Source organism: Cladosporium halotolerans (assembly GCF_011745625.1).
Source record: "Cladosporium halotolerans strain TM138-S3 chromosome Unknown Sca15, whole genome shotgun sequence".
Lineage (NCBI taxonomy): Eukaryota > Fungi > Ascomycota > Dothideomycetes > Cladosporiales > Cladosporiaceae > Cladosporium > Cladosporium halotolerans.
In genome coordinates this window covers 254816-275477 of record NW_027191466.1, presented here as the reverse complement: position 1 = coordinate 275477, position 20662 = coordinate 254816, and the positions used below count along the sequence as shown (strand labels likewise).

The window sequence follows — 20662 nt, the reverse complement described above, 5'->3', positions numbered from 1 at the left end:
ATCACTGGCTCGCGTGCGCCGCCTGCCTGCACCCGAGCAGACGCAGCGCATCACTACTCACCCTCGCCCTCGCCCTCTCCTCGTCGCGCCTCGCTCTCCGCCCATAACCGCCCCCATCGCCGCCCTCTCCCTCTGTGCCACCACCCGCTCGCTCTCCCCGTGCCTCGTGCTCTCACTTTCTTTCACTGCTGCTCACTACATCTGCCCATCTGCCGACGCGCCATCCTCACCCCAGACAGCCATGCTTACCCTCTAAAGTCTAAACCGCCGAGCCTCAAGGGGCACACGCGACGCCGCCGACAGTATCTTGAACCACTTGCAACACCCACCGCGTGCCTCCTACGCGCTCGATTGCGAGCACCACCGCGGACCACAGCGCCGATCGGCACAGACACACGCCACTGGGTAGCGCAGGTGCTACGACGTCCATTGTCTACATTAGCGGCCTCACCTCTGCAGCGAGACCCATCTTTTTTATCCCCGCCGGCCCTCTCGACCTGTGCCGCAGGAACAGGCATGGCGTCACACGTACTCCGCCAGCGTGCAGAGTACGCGAACATGCGCAACGCTTATGAGAGCGACCGCTCGCATCTCTCCAACACCAGCAGCGAAGGCTCCACCTCCTACCGACAGCGCGCTTCCGACAGCGACCGCTCATATCAAACTGCAACCACCGCCGACTCGGAAGAGGTACCGCCGACAAGGCCTGTCCTCCGCCACCATGAGACCTGTCATGGCAGGATAGAAAGACATCCCGTGCGCTTCTTCCCGGAGAAAGAGCCGTTGGCGAGCCCGCAGACGTCGGTGGAGACATATGCCTCCACGCGACCCAGCGAGGAGGCCCTTGCCGATGACCTGGATGAGTTCGAATTGCCCGAGTATACCGCGCGGCAGTACGACGCCGTCATCCCTGCGACGCCCTCGGATTTTTCAGAACTCTTCCCTTCACATCGGAGATTGGCCATCCGACATGACGACTCCACTCTTGACGGAAACATGAATCTGCGCGTGGACACCGAGGTGCACACCAGCAGGAGGGCGTGCGACATGACATTGTTCCACCTGCGCATGCACGACTTGAAAGAGCGTGAGTTCTCACTGCGCAGATATTGCAGGGATTCCGGCAGGGAGGTGTGCCACTCAGTGTTGAAGTCGCAGAAGCCCGCTGCGGAGAAGCGACCTGGCTTTCAGCGTTCCCTTAGCAATGCGTTCAACAGCATGCTGCCCAGATCGGATTCAAGGACACCTACCATGTCCAGTCTGGAGCGCAACGATTCTGGCTATGGATCGATGCACTCTGTCGTCTCTGATGATGAGCCAATCTCGATCCATGAAGAGCCCAGGCCCGAGCAACACATGTCGCATACCATCAAGATGGAGTTTTCAAATTATGCACAAGTCGAGGTCAAGCGCGTTGGCGCAAAGGCAGGCAAGCGCTATGAGTTTGATTATTGGGGTGTGAATTATGCTTGGAAGCGCGTTGTCCAGAAGAAGCATGATCGTGATGAAGTCTCGTTCCACCTCGTCAGAGCTGGGAGCGAGCAAGTCCTTGCGTACATCATGCCTATGACTCTGTCACGAGCGGAAGCTCTCGAAGAGGAGGACAAAGGTGGATGGATCGCACCTTGTTCCATGTGGATTGCCGACGAAAGAATCGTGAGGAGCCAGAAGGACGTGTCAGAGTGAGTTCAACATCGATGCATCCACAACTCAAACATTCCCGCTAACACCTGCCCAGCGTCATCGTCTCCGCCGGCCTCATGGCACTCGTCGACAACACAATCCGCGACCGCTTCCACACCAAGCAACCCAAGCAATTCTCCCTCCCCAAAGTCGAGTACGTCGGCCCCAAGCGGCTCCTCAGCGAAATGCTCCGCTCCGGCCGCTCGCATAGCTACACGAGCCGCCCTTCGACCGCGCACGGCTGTCCCACCGGCTCTCGGATGCACTCCGAGGCGGTGAGGCAGAACAGCTACGACTCTTGACGATTCTCTTCATTCCCTCAAGACCAAGACTACGCGGTCGTAACGGACGTCACCGGTGCTACTCTCGGGTAGCACTTGATGTGGTGTCCTTTTCTCGCGGTGCGACTCTGCGCGCTCACCGACGCTCTCAGCTCAGGTGCAAACCTGACTGCCGCTCTGCTCCCGGTCCAGTTGGCGGCCACCACTCCGGTTTCTTGGTTCTTTCTTCCCTACTTTCAGCACGCACAACGCACGTCATGGCCGGATTCACAGTGACGGTTTTTCTTCGTCGTCGTCGGCGGCGGCGGCGGCGGATTTCACGACTCTCTCCAATCAATCAATCAATCAATCGAGCAATCATCGACCCCAGTGGGTTTCTTCGCGATCGAGTCTTTGAGCTACTGCATCGTACAGATTGGCATCGTGCTTTGGTTTTTGTTTTTCTTCTTGGGTTTTGTATTGTTACTTTTTATCGTGCTGTGGTGCTCGCGCGGCCGCGGACGAGATGGGTGGAGAGGACCTGGGATAGGTTTTTTTGGGAAGGCACGGTCACAGTCGCGTCCTGGAAAGGTAAGGTAAGGCAGGCAGGCAAGGCATACTTGGAGGGACTGATGGCTCTTTGCCCGGCTGCTGTTATGTATCGATTTGTTGGCACAACCCTAGGCTATCTTCAGCTACCTTGGGATGAATTTCACTTCCACGCTGCTAGCCAGCTGGTGGGTACGAACAACAAAAATCACACGGCTCGTTCTATCAGCTCCATGCCTGACCTACAGTAGGCGTGAAACTCACCCCTGACCGCGTCAAAGCCAAAGCGAAAGCAGAACCAACCTGTCAACACGCCCAATCCCCACCGTATCACCTTACCACCTACCACTCCCTCCCCGCCCCTCCAGCGATGCAACGCATCCAATCCCAAAAAGCAAACAACGCCCTTCACCGCCCTTCTTGTCCGTTTGCAAGACCCCCTTCCTCCATCAAACTCTGTTCGCTTGCTCCACACCAGGGACCCCCCGCCGTGGACCCCAACCCCATCAAGCTGTAACTTCGCCGTCCCCGCCCCCCCCGTCCGCCCGCGCCGAGCGGAAGGAAGGGAGCGAGCGCCCTACCCGATCCCTTTCCTTCCCCGCGGGACGTTTTGTCTGGGACGGGGCGGACGGGCGGACGGACGGACGGACGGACGGCAGCGTTGCTTAGGTTGGGACCGGTGCCCTTGGGTGTACGACGTCGCTTCGCTTCGCGTCGCCGCAGGCTCGACACGCAGTAAGCTACGTTTACGTTGGCTGTGGACGGGGCCGAAAGGACGGTGGGAGCCTCGCTTTGCTTCCGGTTGCTGAGGGGGCGGCGGGCTGCGCGGTGCGCGGTGCGGGTTCTGGGATTGTGATGCGCTGCGTTGCGTCTGCGGCTCTCGAGATGTGATTGGGATGGCAGGGCAGGATGGGGATGCTGTGCGGGCGGGCGGGCGGTCAATGCGGTGGGCGCGTGAGGTGGGTTTTCGAGGCTGCTGTTTTTCTTCTTTTGGCTTGGTGAGGTGGGTTGAGGCTCTGGACTGATCTGATCTGATCTGTCCCGAGCTGAGGGGGACGTGATGGGTCGCGTACGTGCGCGGGGCCGAGCAACCTGAGGAGAGCGATCGCGCGCGTGTCGTGTCGGATTGAGATGGAGGCGTTTGATCGCTTACACTTACAGTACGGTAGGTGACGTGACGAGAGATGACCGCTCTGCTGTGCTCTGATCTGGTCTTCCAGCGCCGAGCATTGCACAAGGCCTAAAGGAGGAGAAAAAGGAACAAATCCTCGAGCCTTTCTTTCCCTCGGCTCCGTCGCCGCATCGCAAACAAACAGCAACAGCTTTGACCGCCAGCAGGACCCGATCGCGTACGAAACGACCAGATCAGACAAACGGCAAACGAGCGACCTTGCCGGTTTATTTTTTTTTTTTTCTTTTTTTTTCTGTCCTCTTTCCTATGCCAGCCAGACGCTGGGCACGCATGCGTGCTGCCGGCGCTCGTTACATACATACTTACGTGGTCAGCCCAGCCCGGCGCGCTGTCACTCCCGGCTGCTTGCGTGCATTGCGGCGGCGCGGAGCGCGGATGGCTTGCTTGCTTGCTTGCATGAGTGTGGTGTCGGGCAAAAACGAAAGGAAGGGAGTGACGATGACTTGCTTGGGCGGTTCGTTTGCGACGTGCATGAACGGCTGCTGGCGCTGAGAAGAAAGAAGGGGGAAAAAAAATACCTATGACCCGCTCGCCTGCCGGCAACTGCCTTGACTGACGTGAGGGCGTGCATAAGGCGTACTTGCTACTGGCGCTGCTGTAGGCGTGGGTAGAGAGAAAGGCCCCACGCTCACGCTCACGCTCACGCTCACGCGCGCGCGCGATGATCACATCGCTCGAACAGATCGCCCGCGCCTGAGGCCGGTCGTTCATGGATGGATGCAGACAAGACGAGACGGCGCTCCCGAGTCAAGCTGGCAGGGCACGGATGGTGGGGTGGAGTGCGGTGGAGCGTGGTGGGTGGCCGCATGGCGCAAAAGGGCGCGAACGTGTCGCGGTTGCTGCCTTTGACAGCTGAGTGGTGGAGGGCCTGGGCCGGCTGGGTGCGCTGCTGCGTCGCGATGGAGCACGCAGGGCTTCGTCCACCACGCATCCAAGACATCGTCCACCATGCGTCCAGGGCATCGTCCACCATGCATCCACGCCATCATCCACCACGCATCCAAGCCATCATCCACCATGCACCCTTGCCCTGCCCGCATGCTGCCGCTCACTGCCACGGCCCACGGCCACTGCCACTGCCACTGCCACTGCCAGCACCCGCTCCTAGGCGTGTTTGGCACCTGCGGGCGGCCAGGCGGCCCAATCCCTCGAGCCGGGCCTTGATCGTAGCCCCGCTGCTGGGAGCTGTCGAGGCTGTACAGCGCTGCATCACTCGCATGTCCATCTCCGCCGCCCGCCCGCAACGCAACGCAAGACAGAGCCCGCCGCAGCAAACCCGCCAGCCCGCCCTCGTCCAGGAGCCGGTCAGGTCGGTGTGCACGCACGCGGTCGCCGCGCCGGGCTGGCTGAGGCGAGCGAAGTTTGTTTGTCCCGTCATGCCCATGCCCATGCCCATGCCCATGCCCATGCCCACGCCCATGCTCTGCCCTGCCCTGCCTTGCCCACTTCCAGCGCCAGCGCCAGCGCCAGCCCAGCACACCCCGCCGGCCGCGGCCAGCACAGCACAGCACACACCCTCCACCCTCCCTCGCCGGTCCCCCAAAACCTTCCTGACCCATCGTCTCGGCACCGTCCGGCCGGTCTTCTTGTTCCTGCTTGCGCTTGCCATCGCGAAGTGGCCGACTGCATCATGCCATGTACTCGCCCGGCACCGCGACACCCCAGCGGCCAGCTGACGTGCCGGCAGGCACTCTGCCGTCTGCCGTTGACGTGGCGAGTTGGGCAGGACGAACAGCGAAGTCGACGGGTAACGTGTGGGCGACGCGAGCGCGACGCTGCAAGCAAACGAACCACCGACCCTCCGTAGTCCCCCTTCTGCCCACCCCCGTCCATGCAAAACGCCGGGGTTTATAAGAACGCAGCGCCGGCGAAGGGCAAGGCAACCTTGAGCTAAGCAACACAGTCTCTCCTCGCCCTCCTCCTGCACCGCCCATCTGATACTGCCCTGTACTGCTCGTTCCACCGCTGCCTTCTTCCTTTGCGGCTGAACTTTTTTCCTTCTTGGACAGTAAAAACACCACCTCTTGTCCCATTCGTCGAAAGCAGCCCCTCCCCTCTCTCTCCACCCTCTCCGAACTCCACACATATCGTCTCGCCTCCCTCGGCCCTGCACGACATAGCGTCTCCCCGTCTCGCCAACGCTACCGCGTCTCCACCTGCTCGCGGCATCTCTAGCCCCAAGAAAGACTCCGCCCGCTCGCAGATCACCACTCTGCTCTGCACACCACTCTCCAGTCACGCGGCCTAGCTACGGTACCGTAGCCCCAGGTGCCCGCGCCAACCCTCCTTCCCGACCCCGAATCCTTCCCTCCCTCCCTCCCACGCACCGCACTATCCTCAGGGCCCGGACCGGACCTTAACTCGCGCCCGCCTCTTCCTCTCGACCTTCCCCTCCCGACGACAGAACAACAGAATGTCGTCGCCCGCCGCTTCTTCCGGCTCCGCTTCCACGGGCTCGCAGCAGGGCCAGTCGCTGTATCAGGATAGGCTGACTAGTACGTTTTGCTTTCTCCTCTCCTTTCTCGTTCATGTCCTTCCCTTCTTGAGTTCCTCTCGGAAGAAACCCCACGTGTTCCCTAAGCAGGATCGGAAGAAGCTCGAACTCCTCCAACCTCCTCCTCCTCCTCTTTCCATACCACCCAAGCCAACCCAAACTAACAATCCCTCCCTCCCAGCCTACTGCCGCCAACTCTCCCCCCGCACCCCCCTCGCTCCAAACTACCAAATCATCTCCGACCGCCGCGGTACGTCTCGAGCCCCCTCCTCCAATCATTCCCCCCCTCCCAACCCATCTAACAACAACAAGGCGGCCGCACAGCCTGGTCCTGCACCGTGACGGTCGGCGCGCAGACGATCCAGGCGCGCTTCTGGTACGACGGGCAGTACGTCAACAACGCGCGCGAGGACGCCGCCGAGCGCGCCCTGCAGGCTTTCGGCCAACTGCCCACGCCGCAGGGCCCGCAGATGCAGCACTTGAGGATGGTTAGGGAGAGGGGGTTGGGAGGTGTGGGGAGTTAGGTTGAGGGAGTTTTTGGTTCTGGGCGGTGGTGGGGTTGGATTGGGTGGGTTAGGGGAGAGTGCATACTTGCAAGATTGAAGGTCTGGTTGGGTTGGGATTGGGATTGGGATTGGGATTGGAAAAAGACGGGGCATGGTTTCGTTGGCAGGTGACGTGCCCGAGGATCGTTCCAGGGACCAGGGCTGCTTCTTCTCTTTGCTTCCATTCGACACGACAGCGACGGCGTCTTTGAGGCCTAATTTCGGGACCGGACATTATTTCTTCCTTTTTGCTAATCTCTTTTGTTGAGTGCAGCGAATCGGGTCGTCCATTGCATGGCTTGCATGGTTGAAACGTTATTTGTTGATGATTAGGTATCGATACGAACATATTTTGACCTCATTTTCGTTCTTCTGTCAGAATCGCTTTGGAATCACCCTAGTGGTATTGTATCGATTCGCAGCGCCGTTGCGTTTGGTCACAACCATGATTTTTAAGCTCAACTGTCAGTAGGTGTTTCGATCACGTCCCAAAGTTCATGAGAGGGCTTAAAAGAATTGGACTTACGAATGAATCGTATCACATCAAAGCTCCGTACGAAATAAGAGATATTCATAATTCGATCGGCCATGACCTTGCTTTCTAATATCATCACCTGAAATGCACTATCAGTCGCAACACGCACGTGAGGTTCAACCCACCCTTTCCGGATAACGGAACATGAGGCTCACATGCAAATGCAACAGGGACGTCTGGCCCGGCACACAAGAAGCAAACGCATCTAGATCCCACGACTAACACCCTCCTGTCAAACAGCATTGATAGCCGAGCGGCGCCTGAGCCCTAACACATTGCGTACTTATCAGCACAAGCCTCCCGGGCTCGGCGCACAGTCCCTCCCGCACCCTCACAACTGCCGCCCGCTCCGGGCGTCGATCGAGCCCTCTCCACCTCCAGTCACCTCGAGTCCAGTCGCTTTATCTCTGCCCGCTACGCCTTCCGACTGGATGCGCCGAGCCCCGTTATCGCTGGCCCATCGCTGCGTCGGCGAACTCCTGCCAGCGACCTGGAGATATCGCTGTCTGCACTCCAGATATGGACGTCTGCAAGTAGGCGAGGGGACAAACTCTAGATTGATCTGATCTGCTCTCGCGGGGTAGATGTCGTTTTCTCGCGTGGCGAGGTGTGGTTTTGCTTTTCTATATAATGATATCAGGCCGTCGCCGTTGATCTCGGTCCCAGACTTCTTCTGCACGCGATCAAGAAGCTTTCTATCTCTCGCTGCTATATTTCTGGCCTTGCCCGCCTTCTCACGCGACTTCAAAATTGTTACCAGGATTCTCCTCGCTACACATCCCGACCAGGGCTCGAACGCAGCATTGGCCTCGCCATACCCAGCGTCGATCCTCGCGTCAACCTCAGGGCATCTGAACCATTTCCGCTGACCACCTTGCAAAAAGCGAGTCACCGGGGCAGGCTTTTCATTGTCAACATCGCTTCGTGTGCTATTTTGCTGGTGCGCTCGTAGCATCTGCTTCTGAAGCGATTTCGCATGCGGTGGCAATACAACCAGCCTCACGATTGGAGAGTGGACCTGGTCTTTAACTAGAGGCCGACATTGGAGATTTGTTTGCAACATTGAACATCCGCCATTGGACTACCTGAAAGCACTTGAATTACCGCTTGAACAATATTGGAACCATGTCTTCCACGCACGACGTCAAAGACGACTCTCCGGATCGCATAGGACCGGACACCACACCAAAGTTATCTTTTGGTGACAAACTTCGCCTCGGAGTACGGAAGTTCACCACAAAGGATGGCCTCATTGGAAACTACGACTATGCGTTCCTCTTCAAGCCCAACCTTCCATTCATCAAGAAGGAACGCCGGGCAGCGCCATTCTTTGGACTCCACCAAAGTATGCCCGTACTCCTCGCCCTTCTCTTGGGATTCCAGCACTCCCTTGCAATGCTGGCAGGCATAATCACGCCTCCAATCATCCTCTCTTCCGCCGCCAACCTCACCGGCGAAATGCAGGCCTACCTAGTCAGCACCTCCCTCATCGTCAGCGCCATCCTCTCCATCGTGCAAATCACTCGCCTGCACATCTACCGCACGCCTTACTATCTAGGCACTGGCCTGATCTCCGTCGTCGGCACCTCCTTCGCCACCATTCCCGTCGCCACCGGCGCCCTTGGCCAAATGTACGCCAACGGCTATTGCCCGTCTGACGCCAACGGCGACGCCCTGCCCTGCCCCAAGGGCTACGGCGCCATCCTCGGCACTCAATGCATCTGCGCCTTGCTCGAAATCCTCATGTCGTTCACCCCGCCCAAGCTCCTCAAGCGCATCTTCCCTCCCCTCGTCACGGGCCCCACCGTCCTCCTCATCGGCGTCAAGCTCATCGGAACCGGCTTCGCGAACTGGGCCGGCGGCTCGAACGACTGCAAAGGCAGACCTGAGAGCGGCCTCTTCGCCCTCTGCCCCAACATCAACGCTCCCCGGCCCCTGCCCTGGGGAAGCGCGGAGTTCATCGGGCTCGGCTTCCTCGTCTTCGTCACGATCATCCTGTGCGAGCGCTTCGGCTCGCCGATCATGAAGAGCACGGCTGTTGTTGTAGGTCTGCTTGTTGGTTGTATCGTTGCCGCGGCGTGTGGGTATTTCGATCGTTCGGGGATTGATGCGGCGCCCGTCGCGAGTTTCATCTGGGTGCATACGTTCCCGCTGAGTCTGTATGGGCCGCTGGTGTTGCCGTTGTTAGCGGTTTATATCGTGCTTGCTATGGAATGGGTGAGTACTCTTCTGAATGTCTTCGAGGCTTGGAAAGATGCTAACTGCGTGATAGTATGTCAATTTGCCCGTTCACACCGTCCGTCCGCTTTGTCGATGACAGAGATCATGGAATCCGACCATCCCCAGAGCCCACCCCAAGCCATCCTACACAGCCCACCATACTAACATCCCATTCACAGCATCGGCGACGTAACCGCCACCTGCGACGTCTCCCGCCTCCAAGTCGACGGCCCCCTCTTCGACTCCCGCATCCAAGGCGGCGTGCTGGCCGACGGCATCGGCGGCTTCATCGCGGGCCTCTGCACCATCACGCCCATGTCCGTCTTCGCGCAGAACAACGGCGTGATCGCACTTACGCGCTGCGCCAACCGCAAGGCCGGCTACGCCGCCTGCTTCTGGCTGCTGGTCATGGGGATTTTCGCGAAGTTCGCCGCGGCGCTCGTCGCGATCCCGTCGGCTGTGCTGGGCGGCATGACGACTTTCTTGTTTGCCGCGGTCGTCGCGTCGGGAATTAGGATCATTGCGACGATGCCGTTTACGAGGCGCAATCGGTTCGTGCTCACGGCGGCGCTGGCGTTGGGCTTTGGCGCTACGATGGTGCCGACTTGGTTTAGGTTCGTTGACCAGCATCTCCACTGACACAGCTAGAGGGCTCAGACTCACTGACATCACACAGCTACGTCTTCACTTACTCCGGCAACAACGGCGGCTTGACCGGTTTTTTCAACGCCATCGAGCTCGTGCTTGAGACGGGTTTCGCCGTCACTGCTTTCGTGTCCTTGATCCTCAATCTGATCCTTCCTGAGGAGATCGAGGATGAGGAGACACCGGAGCTTACGGCTAACGAGCTCGATGATGCTGCTGATGCGGCTGAGTGGGAGCGGATCCACGGGAAGCAGGAGGAGAGCAAGTCGTGAGGGGTGTCGGGGGACGTTTCACGATTTTGTTCTCAGGCGGTGGCTGGTTTTTGTCATTTGAGCGAGCTTGATATCCGCAGTAGCATTTTGATTTTGTTCAGATTTTGCTGCGCAAGCGCGTCAATGTTTTTCGCATGCAGGTCAACTGCCCAAAAGTTCGCAATGAAAATGCATTTTCAAGTACAACCTATGCAGAGCACCAGCTGATAATGACCACGACGACTACGGCCCTTGGCGCAGAATATGGTCTAGACAAGTCCTAAGGACTATTCATAGGACGATTGATGCAGCCTCACGTGCGTCGCCAGCGCAAGCCGATGGTTCTCGCGACGCGGTGCCATCGGATTTCCTCTTTGGGAATCGCGATCTACGTCTCCACACCTCTTCCAGACCCTCTTTCGCCTTTCACTGCTGGCTGTCGGCCTACGAAGCTCGTCTTCCGGACATCCATCCAGCAGAGCGCGTCCGGATACCCCGCAGCACGCGCATCACTGTTTGTAGTAGGCCGTCAACAGGGCCAAGGTTCGAGGTCGGTAAGGTAGGTATATCTCTTTTGTTCCTCTTTTCCTTCAGGCTCTGAGCACTGCTTCTCCTTCGACTGTCCTTTTGATTACTACTGCCATTGCTTTCTCAATCAGCTTCATAATCCATTGCCAACCTCACACCCCAACCCCAAACCGCCACCATGGCCACCGCAACCCAAACCAAAGCTCCTCCAGCCAAAGAAACCTTCCACTTCATCAACTCCCCCTCCGACGCCATCAACGACGCCCTCACCGGCCTAACCCACCTCAACCCCAACCTAACCTACAACACCGAGTTCAAAACCATCTACCGCAGCGACCTCTCCACCTTCGCGCAAGACCACGTCACGACCATCGGCTTCGCCGGCGGCGGCCACGAGCCCATGTTCGGCGGCTTCGTCGGCGCCAACTACCTCTCCGCCTACGTCTCCGGCAACGTCTTCGCGTCCCCGACCGCCGCCCAGATCTTCCACGCCATCAAGCTCTGCCAGCCGCACGGCGGGCAGCGCAGCAAGGGCACGCTCGTCGTCTGCGGCAACTACACGGGCGACATCCTCAATGCGGGGCTGGCGATCACGCGCGCGCAGGCGGCCGGGTACAAGGTGCATTTCAAGCCGGTGGGCGACGATGTGGCGGTGGGGAGGAAGAAGGGCGGGAAGGTGGGGAGGAGGGGCCTTAGCGGGCATTTGGTTGCCTTGAAGAGCGCTTGTGCGCTTGCGGCGGCCGGGGAGGGGCTGGAGAGGGTCGCGGAGGTGATGGAGTATGTTTGTGCGAATGTGGGGACGATTGGGGTTGCTTTTGATCGGTGAGTGACTTCTACGCAAGGGTAAAGATGGCGCGGTTGCTGATTGATGTCGCAGGGTCGCTCTGCCCAATGCTACATTGACAGACCTTCAGGTGCTGCCGCCTGCTACGATTGAGCTTGGAATGGGCGCGCATGGCGAGCCTGGTCTGAGGCAGATTTCTCCGATTCCGACTCCTGAGGCCCTCACATCGCAGATGCTCGACCTGCTGCTCGATGTTTCAGATAGTGACAGGGCTTTCGTTCCGTTCTCGAGATCCACCAACCCGACGACCGACAACGAGGTGGTCCTCCTGCTGAACTCGCTCGGAAGCACATCAGACGAAGTCCTGGCACGATTCGCCGAACTGGCAACTGTGGAGCTGAAGAAGCGTGGATTTACAGTCAAGAGAGCGACTCTCGGCCCGCTCGTGACGAGTCTGAAGATGAGCGGCGTTGGAATCACAATCTGGCGTCTCCCACCCACCAGCGGCGAGACGCTCGAGCGCGAGCAGGCGCTGAAGCTCTGGGACACGCCCGTCGACGTTATCGCATGGCGACAGTAGAAAGAGCAAGCACGAACGAAACAGATCTCACGCGTCAAGAACCTCTCTCATAGCCTAGGCATTTCTCTAATACAACCGTCTTCCCTTTTCACTCCTTCACTCAACCCTAAACACTTCCTCCAACGGCCTCCACCACCCGTTCGGATCCATGCTCCCGCTGCTCCCCTCCACAAACGACTCCTGCATCCCGTCCGTCATCTTCCACCACCGCTGCACCTCCGTGTTCGCCCGCATCGCCGCCATGTCGGCCTCGAAGTCCTCGCCCGTGTATTTCATCGTCGCGTACAGCGTCATGCTCGCCTCGTCCAGGAAGATCGAGTAGTCCGCGATGTGACAGTCTTTGATCTGCTGGAGGACCGCGGGCCACACGGTCGCGTGGCAGTCTTTGTAGGCTTGCAGGGAGTCTCGGCGAAGGCGGACGATTTGCGCGAGGCGGAGGGGTTGGGTGGGGGACATTTTTGGTTGTTTCGCAGGAAGTGGTATTCTTTGGTGAGGTTGGAGGGTTTGCAGAAGCTTTTAGTGCTGCTGAATGGGGGTCGTCTAGCTTCGTATCGTTGAGACCTTTGACATATTTTCCAGGCACAGTTGGCCGATCGTCGAACACCCACCACGTCTGCCCCTCAGCCAAGTGGAGGCGGGGTCAATGGTGGGATGTGTCGGTATTCTCGGCTCAGCTGACGCCGAAGCATGAGCCAGGCACGTTGCGGCCTTCGACGTCTAGGCGTCTTTGTGCACCCGTCTCCTTTGCCATATAACACAATGCTCGATCGCCTCGGCGTTTGCTTCTGCGTCCGTCGAATCCTTTTGCCATGTCACCTCGGCTTTCCCACCGGTACCTCGTGATGCAACAGCGACGAGACGTCCAGCGCTCCACAAGGGACCAGCTCGAAAGCGGAGAGCTGGCGTGACATTCGACCGTCGTGACATTCCTCCGACGTCGCCCGGGCCCGAGTGACGGCAACGGACTCCATCGGCAACTGTGGGCAGGCGTATGTTTAGCCTGATGGTGAAGTACCACAAACCTCAGCAGAATCGCCGTTGATCATTTTTCGGCCACCTTACTCTATTTCAACCACTTCCATCTGCAAGAAATTGACGGCTAGCAGTGATACTAATTGAGCCTATCGCCGAACGTCCAACAGCTACCTTCAAATCAGGAATCTCAGATATGGCACCCAACGTTGGCTTCGCGGGCCTCGGAGCCATGGGCGGCGGCATGGCGAAGAACCTCGTCAAGAACGGATTCCCAGTCACAGGATACGACGTGTTCCAGCCCCTAGTAGACAGCTTCGTGGAAGCTGGTGGCAAGGCCGCAAAGTCTCCCAAAGAAGCAGCAGCAAACGCCGAGTTCTTCGTCTCCATGGTCGCCAACGCAGCACAGAACGCAAGCCTCCTGTTCGACGGACCCGACGCCCTCATCCACGGCATGGGCAAGAACACAACCTTCATCCTCTGCTCGACCTGCCCTCCCGCCTTCCTCCCCGAACTGAGAAAACGCCTCGACGACGCCCAGCGCCCCGACATCAAGCTCCTCGACTGCCCCGTCTCCGGCGGCACCATCCGCGCCGGCGACGGAACCCTCTCCATCTTCTCCTCGGGCCCCGACGCAGACCTCGACAACGCCAAGGAAGTCCTCGAATGCATGTCCGGCAACCTCTACCGCATGGGCGAGATCAGCAACGGCACCAAGACCAAGACGATCCACCAGCTGCTGGCGGCGACGAACATCATCTCGGCGTCCGAGGCCATGGGCCTCGCCGCGACCGTCGGCCTCAACACTCGCGCCGTCGTCGAGCACGTCAACGCCTCCGACGCCGCCAGCTTCATGTTCGAGAACCGCGCCCCTCACATGCTCAAGAACGACTGGCACCCCTTCTCCGCGCTCGGCATCATCCTCAAGGACGCCGGCATCGTCACCGAGGCCGCGCGCAAGGAGAGCTTTCCGACGCCGCTCGCGTCGACCGCCGAGCAGGAGTACCTGCGCGGCGTGCAGGCGGGTTTCCTGCGCGATGACGACGCGCGCCTGGTGCAGATGTTCTTGCCGAAGGACAAGGGCGATGCCGTGGCGAAGTGCGCCGAGGCGGACGTCAAGCTCAACTCGAATTTCCAGATCAGCAAGGAGACGGTCAAGGATCTGCTGTGCGGCATCCACCTCGCCGCAAGCGTGGAGGGCATGGCTTTCTGCAAGAAGCTGGGCGTCGACTCCAAGACCATGTACGAGATTATCGCGAAGGCGGCGGGCTGGAACGCCATGTTCACCAAGTGCATTCCCGACATGCTTGCTAAGGACTCTTGGTCGCTGGCTGATTGCTCGCACGCCGAGGAGGTTAGGGCGAAGCTCGCAGAGGCAGTGCAGAAGTGTGCGGAGATCAAGTATCCTTGCCCTATGGCGGCGGCTGCGCTGCAGCAATTCAACTTCGCTTCCAGGTAGATTGACGAGAGAATAGTAAAAGCCGTGCTTTTGGAAGAATTTGAACTGAAGGAATATACATGCTCGTAACTCGTGGCGCAAGCTCAAACTTCACATGATGTGCTGATCGTTATTTACAAACTCAGAAATGAAAGCGAACATTTTCATGTCTCAAGATCGCCCCAATACTCCACCAGATCGTGCGCCCTCCACTTCGTCGACCAGCCCGTCTCGCGCTCCACTCGCTCATACAGCTCCAAGATCGCCTTATGCTCGCTCGAATGGCTCATGAGCTGGCCGGCAATCCATATCGGCTGTGTGCTGTTCGTCCAGCACGCATGGTTGCCGTTCGATATCGAGATCGCGCAGATCTGCCTCGCATGCCACAGCATCGACCGCGGCTTGTGCGTCAAGTGCAACGACGCCGGCTTGTGCTTGAGCATCAGCAGCGCAGCCGTGTGGTACATCTGGTTGCCGGCGATGGCGGGCGGGTTGGGGTAGAGGACTGTCGGGAAAGGTCTCGGCGGGTCGTACTGCTGCGAGGGGATGACGAGGATGGACTTCATCTCCTGCGGCCGTCCGCGGTGCCAGGTCTCGATGAGGTCGAAGAGTTTCAGCCACTCGGCGACGTACTGGCTGTTGGTGTAGATGACGCCGGGCCCGGTGTGTCGCTGCTCCCAGCGGCCGAAGTTGCAGAGGAGGTCCACTACGCGTCCCGTGAGATAGATCATGGAGTTCGCGCACATGTCGAAGGTGGCGTGCGAGCTGAGTGAGCGCGAGTCGTCCACCAGCGAGCCGCAGCTGACCCACTTCTCGATGGGGATGAGCGTGCGCTCGAGGGAGATGAGACCACCGCATACGTCCATGCGGGCGAAGCACCAGAAGATGGCCTGCTCTAGCCCGCCGCATGTGCCCGTGATGCCGAGTGCTTGGATGAGTGCTGCGCAGCCGTCTAGGTGTCGTCGCCATGCTTTGGGCGAGCAGCTGAGCATTTCTAGGACACACAAGACTGCTGAAGATGCGAGGACGATGGTGGAGCGTGTTTCTAGTTGTGGCGATAGCAGGTGGATGGCGAGCTGGTAGAGTGCCAAACTTGTGTTCAGCTCGGATTTTCGCTCTTTCAGCTCGATTTGTCGTGCAGATAGTGCGAGTATGGAGTACTTAAGGTGCTCGGCGTCCTTTGCAAGCATAGGCAGAACGAGCTCGAAATGCCGATTGATGTCGAACTTGTCTATCCAGGGCGCGACTTCTGTGATATAATTCTGCCACAGGGTGTACTCCTGCTCGGCTGATAGGTGAGCCAGCCGGCGAGGATCTTCTTCCACGACGCCATTTCCTATGGATGGTGGCGTCTGGAATGACTGAGCAGCAGCGTCGAATGATCCTCGCCTTGAAGGTTCGACTGACTGAGCAGTGTCGAATAGCTTGGACCTCAGTTCAGCGTGCAGCTCCAGGTACTGCGACCCGGGCAAGAAGATGCCGTCCTCGAAGCTGGTGTCGCTGACATGAGGCGATGCAGTATTGGCGAAAGGGTTTCCACCGATCGCAGGCATGCCTTCGGCAATAGAGGATCTCGGAGTCTGCATAGGTAGCGAGAAGAGTGGAATCGTAGGCTCGAGAGCCGGCTCCTCTATGATTCCTGGGACGAGCGGCTGATCTGGCGGAGGTTCATCGCACCCATTCTCGTACCGGCCAGACGGCTCCGGCCCGTCCACTATGTAGTCGCGAGCGATCTCAGAGGTGACATCGACAATCTGGTAGGTGCGACTGGGCGCGTTGGCGTTGCGGAACAGCGAGTGGTGCTCTTTGCCAACGGTCTGCGCGTTTTCAGGCCTGAAGGATACCTTAACGCCCCATTCGCAGGCCTCACCGCGTGTTTGGCACCCTTCGCAAGTCGGTTTCGTTTCGGAACATTTTCTTCGTTTTCGGCGGCAGTTCAGACAGCCGTTTCTGCTGCGTTTCTTGCCGGCGGACTGCAGTTTGCCGGTGTTGGTCGGAGGGGGAGGTGAGGACCCGCGGTTGTCGGAGCTATTCTCGTTTTCTTTCTCTCCCGGTGTCGCCATCGGCACTTTGTACTTTTGCGTTCTGTGGTCGCCACTCAGAGGCCTTTGAAGTGGGCAAGCAACGTTGCCCGCGATCGGAGACCCGAGGAAGCTTGGTCGCGAACTCGCTGGAGGCACGCCGTCCGTTGGGCCAGCCAAGAGCGTCACTACCTTCACTGCTTGGAAATGATGTGGCAATCACCTCGCAGCACCGATACAGCGAGAATTACTTATGTTAGAGCGAGATGGGAGTAGCAGGACAATACCAGTCTGGCAATCAGTGTATGTAGCGTGGAGTTGGTGAAGAGGCACAATTTCGCCTGGGCTTTCTCCACCTTCGAGCGGAGGGAGGGCCTAGACGGAAGCTTAATATGAGGTACCGTACCATTCATTCGCTTCACCAAGACCACTAATGCTCGTCCGCGGTAGCTTATGAGTGATACGTAAAGGTGACTGAAGTGGTCTTCACGGGTAGCCTTGAAACGCCACTTTCTCCGTCCTGTCAAACGTAAATGGCAACCTGCATGCGCCACTTGCTACGATCAATCAAAGGGCAAAGACGTGAAAGCCGAGACTCTACAATTCAGAGCCCAAGAACGTATGCAAAATGGTGAAGTTGCGGGAAAAGCCCGTGGACTACAGCATCCTGATTCACTATTGGAAAGGTTGAATTTGAGCTCTGTCATTGGAATAACGAGCCGAAATGTGTAGGCAAACGGGACGCGTCGTCATTCTGATGCCTGCTTTCTCTTTGGTGGTTCTACGGGCATTGGTTTGGTATGTCAGGTAGAACTTTTCGCCTGGTGTCAGCAAGATCCGCAATGCCAAAGAGGTGGCCTCGAAGTTGAGGGGATTGCAAAGCACAAGATCATGTCCTCAGCATTTACCCCCTAGCAGACAGATCTTTGCGCCGACTCACCTTTTGACTGTAGGCTGCTCACCTCTCATCAGCCCATATCGCCATCCCAGGTAAACCACAACACCGACAATACTTCCTACGCCAGCTCCACCGGCAATCTTGAGCGTTTTCACGCCAGCGGTTTCACGCGGTAATGTCTGTCTCGCGCCCACCAAAGCTCCCAAAACCGTACCGATGCCGCTGCAGTCATCTACAGCTTTTTGTCCTTTGTTCTCTAGCAATCGCCAACTTCGATCTTTCCATTCGATCTCCTCGCGATCACGCATGCGCATATATAGACCTGGAACCATGAGTGCCGTGCCGGCGACCGCACCGATGCCGGCTGAGCGCAGGGTAGAAGCGAGTATGGGCTCGGCGCTGGGTGATCGTCCCTTTTTGAGTGTAATTCGCGCGAGCTCAAGAGCATGGCCGACTACGGCGCCGGTCTGAAACCCGCGGTACAGAACGTGTGTGGTGAGGACTGTATGCGACATGGGCTGGTCTTCAGCGTAGTCCGTATGTGGGAAGAAGCGCGACATGGCTCCTGTGAGTGATCTGTAGCCTGGAATCGGGCGGGACTGCTATGGTCCAAGTAGTTACGAGCGTTCAGCGGTAGTTTGCAATACGATATCAGCATGTGTCACATTAAGGGTGGTACTTCTGGCAGCGTCCGCGTGGCCAGCGGTAAGTATGCAGCAGTAAGCGAGCACGAGACGCATGGTCAGAGTCGCCGGCAAGCTCTGGAATGGACATGGGATGATCAGAAAGTGAGGGGTTTTGAGAGACCAGAGCAAGCGCCACGTCGGTCTCGGCGTCTGCATCGGGCCGGCAAAAGCCGAGGATGCCACGAGCGAGGCCCGCAGCAGCACAACTCCTACACAACTCGTTTGACGCCTGCAAACAACGACGCGACTACGGCCATTTCCACTGCTTGAACTCACATCCTATACACTTGGCTCCAATTTGACAGCTGTGGGGAAGTCATTCTGATAACCTCGGGCATGCAAAGTGTTGTGGACTGAACGGGAGCGCTGTGCTACGTGGCGTCGTCTTGGTCCTCCTCCAGCCCACGGTGCCTTTCTAAGCTGACGCGTTGGCTAGCTCCGTTGATACTGGACCGCGTCGAATCGCTCCGTGTGGAATTCCAGCGCTTCCTAGCAATGTCGGTGAAGGGTTCGTGGCAGTCCAGAACGGATGCTCCTCGCCAGGGGCCTCCAACGGCCATGTCCTACCCACAAATATCAGACTGAGATACCCACGACAGCGGCATCAGGGTTCCGGATAACGATCGGTATGGTAGGCCGAGCGAACAGAGCGACTCAAATCTGGTACGTGTCGTGCCCACCACGCGACGCTGGACGAAAGCCTCTCACAGAGAGATCGGATTACCCAATGCGGAAAGTCCATCAGACGGGACATGACTTTGGCTCTGCGGAATCTTCATACTACCCGGCGCTACAGTAAGCATTTTCAGTCTTACTCCTTCCGCCACTGTTCATCCGGTTTCCACATACGCCGGGCCGGCATGTTGAAGGGTCTTCGTAAGGCTGAACCGTTCTTTGACCAGAGGACCCTGTCGGCTTTCCATACACGGTCGGTTACAACGGGTCGTGGAAAGACGAACTCGCAATCTCTTTGCATACCTGTCAGTCAGTGCTTCTGGAGCAGAGACTGCACTGTCAACGCTTGAAACTAGTCGTACGTGTTTTCACGATGATCCACTGCGCGGTAGGTATATGAGTAGGTGAAGTCGGGCTTGAGACGCCTCCCTTCACCTTCATCATCTTCATCACTCTCCGTCTCCAGCATTCTTCTCCTCCCAGCCAGTCGTTCTCGCAGCATCTATCACTTTCGCTTCGCATCTTCAACTCAAGCTTAATCTTCCTTCTCCATCACAATGGCTCCCGCAGCTCTCGCCGATCTCGCTCTTCCCAACGAGATCCCTGAGGTCAAGGAGACCGAGGCAAACCAGACCGTCCCTAACCTCTTCTCACTTCGCGGCGGAACCACCTTGGTCACCGGTGGCGGCCGTGGCCTCGGTCTTGAGCTCGCACACGCCGTCATCGAAGCCGGTGGCTGCGTTGCTTGCGTCGACATCCTCCCTCACGAGGTCGTCGAGAAGGACATCGCTGCCCTCAAGTCCAAGGCCAAGCTCGCCGGCCTCTACGCGTCCTACGACCGCGTCGACATTACCAATGAACCCGAGCTCGAGGCCGTCTACGCCTCCGTCATCTCCGCCGCAAAGGAGCAGCGCAAGCCCCTGCAGGGCGTCATCGCCTGCGCTGGCATCCAGCAGATCACCGAGGCTGTTGACTACAACGTGCCTGACTTCAACCGCATGTTCAACGTCAACGTGACCGGCGCCTTCCTGACGGCCAAGCACGCCGCACGCGAGTTCATCGCCACCGGCACCAAGGGCTCCATTGTCATGATCGCCTCCATGTCCGGACGCATCACCAACCGCTCCCTCAAGTGCTCCGCCTACAACTCCTCCAAGGCCGCCGTGCTCCAGCTCAGCCGCTCGCTCGCCGCCGAGTGGGGTCCTCAGCACGGCATCCGCGTCAACACGCTTTCTCCTGGCTACATCCGCACTGCTATGACCGACAAGCTCCTCCACGACGAGCCTGAGGTCCACGAGACCTGGATGAGGGGTGCCATGCTTGACCGCCTCGGTGCGCCGCAGGACTTCAAAGCCCCGGCTATCTTCCTGCTTGCTTCTGGCAGCGCTTGGATGACTGCCGCCGACCTTACCATCGACGGTGGCCACACTGGCTGGGCTTAAGCGTAGCCGATTTCTGGAGGTTTGAATTGATGGGAAAGTGCTTGATGGGATAATTTTTTTTTGCGTGGAGTTCGGGCGCTGGGCAGGTGGTGGTTTTCGGCGAAGAATTGATTGCATTTACATTTACACTGATAGATCTTATGAACTCATCAACATCCTTAGAATTCCAAAAAGTACTATGTTACCTATCTATCCATGTTGGCAAGGAAGCAATTTATGAGGCGAGACAGTTCCTCAAGTGCTCTTGACGCGGCATTGATCAAC

The 20662-nt window shown here is 58.3% G+C and overlaps 9 protein-coding genes across 9 annotated transcripts; 6 read left to right on the top strand and 3 right to left on the bottom strand.

Annotated features, from left to right (window-relative positions):
• The first annotated feature begins 115 nt into the window (after positions 1 to 115).
• WHR41_05471 (uncharacterized protein) lies at positions 116 to 2461 on the top strand. The gene is made up of 2 exons (XM_069374076.1): positions 116 to 1682; positions 1739 to 2461. Exons 1-2 carry the CDS (start codon positions 517 to 519, stop codon positions 1983 to 1985), a joined length of 1413 nt encoding a protein of 470 aa, XP_069229410.1. The 5' UTR covers positions 116 to 516; the 3' UTR covers positions 1986 to 2461.
• A 3636-nt stretch (positions 2462 to 6097) lies between these two features.
• On the top strand, positions 6098 to 6702 carry WHR41_05470 (uncharacterized protein; the record flags this gene model as incomplete). The annotated part of the gene is made up of 3 exons (XM_069374075.1): positions 6098 to 6179; positions 6360 to 6428; positions 6491 to 6702. The coding sequence occupies 3 exons, from the start codon at positions 6098 to 6100 to the stop codon at positions 6700 to 6702; spliced, it is 363 nt and encodes a 120-aa protein (XP_069229409.1).
• Positions 6703 to 8383: 1681 nt separating this feature from the next.
• On the top strand, positions 8384 to 10395 carry WHR41_05469 (uncharacterized protein; the record flags this gene model as incomplete). The annotated part of the gene is made up of 3 exons (XM_069374074.1): positions 8384 to 9417; positions 9658 to 10092; positions 10155 to 10395. The coding sequence occupies 3 exons, from the start codon at positions 8384 to 8386 to the stop codon at positions 10393 to 10395; spliced, it is 1710 nt and encodes a 569-aa protein (XP_069229294.1).
• A 685-nt stretch (positions 10396 to 11080) lies between these two features.
• Positions 11081 to 12357, top strand: WHR41_05468 (uncharacterized protein; the record flags this gene model as incomplete). The annotated part of the gene is made up of 2 exons (XM_069374073.1): positions 11081 to 11724; positions 11780 to 12357. 2 exons carry the CDS (start codon positions 11081 to 11083, stop codon positions 12264 to 12266), a joined length of 1131 nt encoding a protein of 376 aa, XP_069229295.1. The 3' UTR covers positions 12267 to 12357.
• Positions 12358 to 12362: 5 nt separating this feature from the next.
• Positions 12363 to 12722, bottom strand: WHR41_05467 (uncharacterized protein; the record flags this gene model as incomplete). Its single annotated transcript, XM_069374072.1, has 1 exon — positions 12363 to 12722. One exon carries the CDS (start codon positions 12720 to 12722, stop codon positions 12363 to 12365), a length of 360 nt encoding a protein of 119 aa, XP_069229300.1.
• A 712-nt stretch (positions 12723 to 13434) lies between these two features.
• WHR41_05466 (uncharacterized protein) lies at positions 13435 to 14697 on the top strand (the record flags this gene model as incomplete). Its single annotated transcript, XM_069374071.1, has 1 exon — positions 13435 to 14697. The coding sequence occupies one exon, from the start codon at positions 13435 to 13437 to the stop codon at positions 14695 to 14697; it is 1263 nt and encodes a 420-aa protein (XP_069229301.1).
• A 143-nt stretch (positions 14698 to 14840) lies between these two features.
• On the bottom strand, positions 14841 to 16739 carry WHR41_05465 (uncharacterized protein; the record flags this gene model as incomplete). Its single annotated transcript, XM_069374070.1, has 1 exon — positions 14841 to 16739. One exon carries the CDS (start codon positions 16737 to 16739, stop codon positions 14841 to 14843), a length of 1899 nt encoding a protein of 632 aa, XP_069229302.1.
• A 442-nt stretch (positions 16740 to 17181) lies between these two features.
• WHR41_05464 (uncharacterized protein) lies at positions 17182 to 18360 on the bottom strand. The gene is made up of 2 exons (XM_069374069.1): positions 17638 to 18360; positions 17182 to 17510 (listed from the first exon to the last, which is right to left on the bottom strand). Exons 1-2 carry the CDS (start codon positions 18153 to 18155, stop codon positions 17501 to 17503), a joined length of 528 nt encoding a protein of 175 aa, XP_069229303.1. The 5' UTR covers positions 18156 to 18360; the 3' UTR covers positions 17182 to 17500.
• A 1153-nt stretch (positions 18361 to 19513) lies between these two features.
• WHR41_05463 (uncharacterized protein) lies at positions 19514 to 20398 on the top strand (the record flags this gene model as incomplete). The annotated part of the gene is made up of 1 exon (XM_069374068.1): positions 19514 to 20398. One exon carries the CDS (start codon positions 19514 to 19516, stop codon positions 20396 to 20398), a length of 885 nt encoding a protein of 294 aa, XP_069229296.1.
• Between the last annotated feature and the right edge of the window lie 264 nt (positions 20399 to 20662).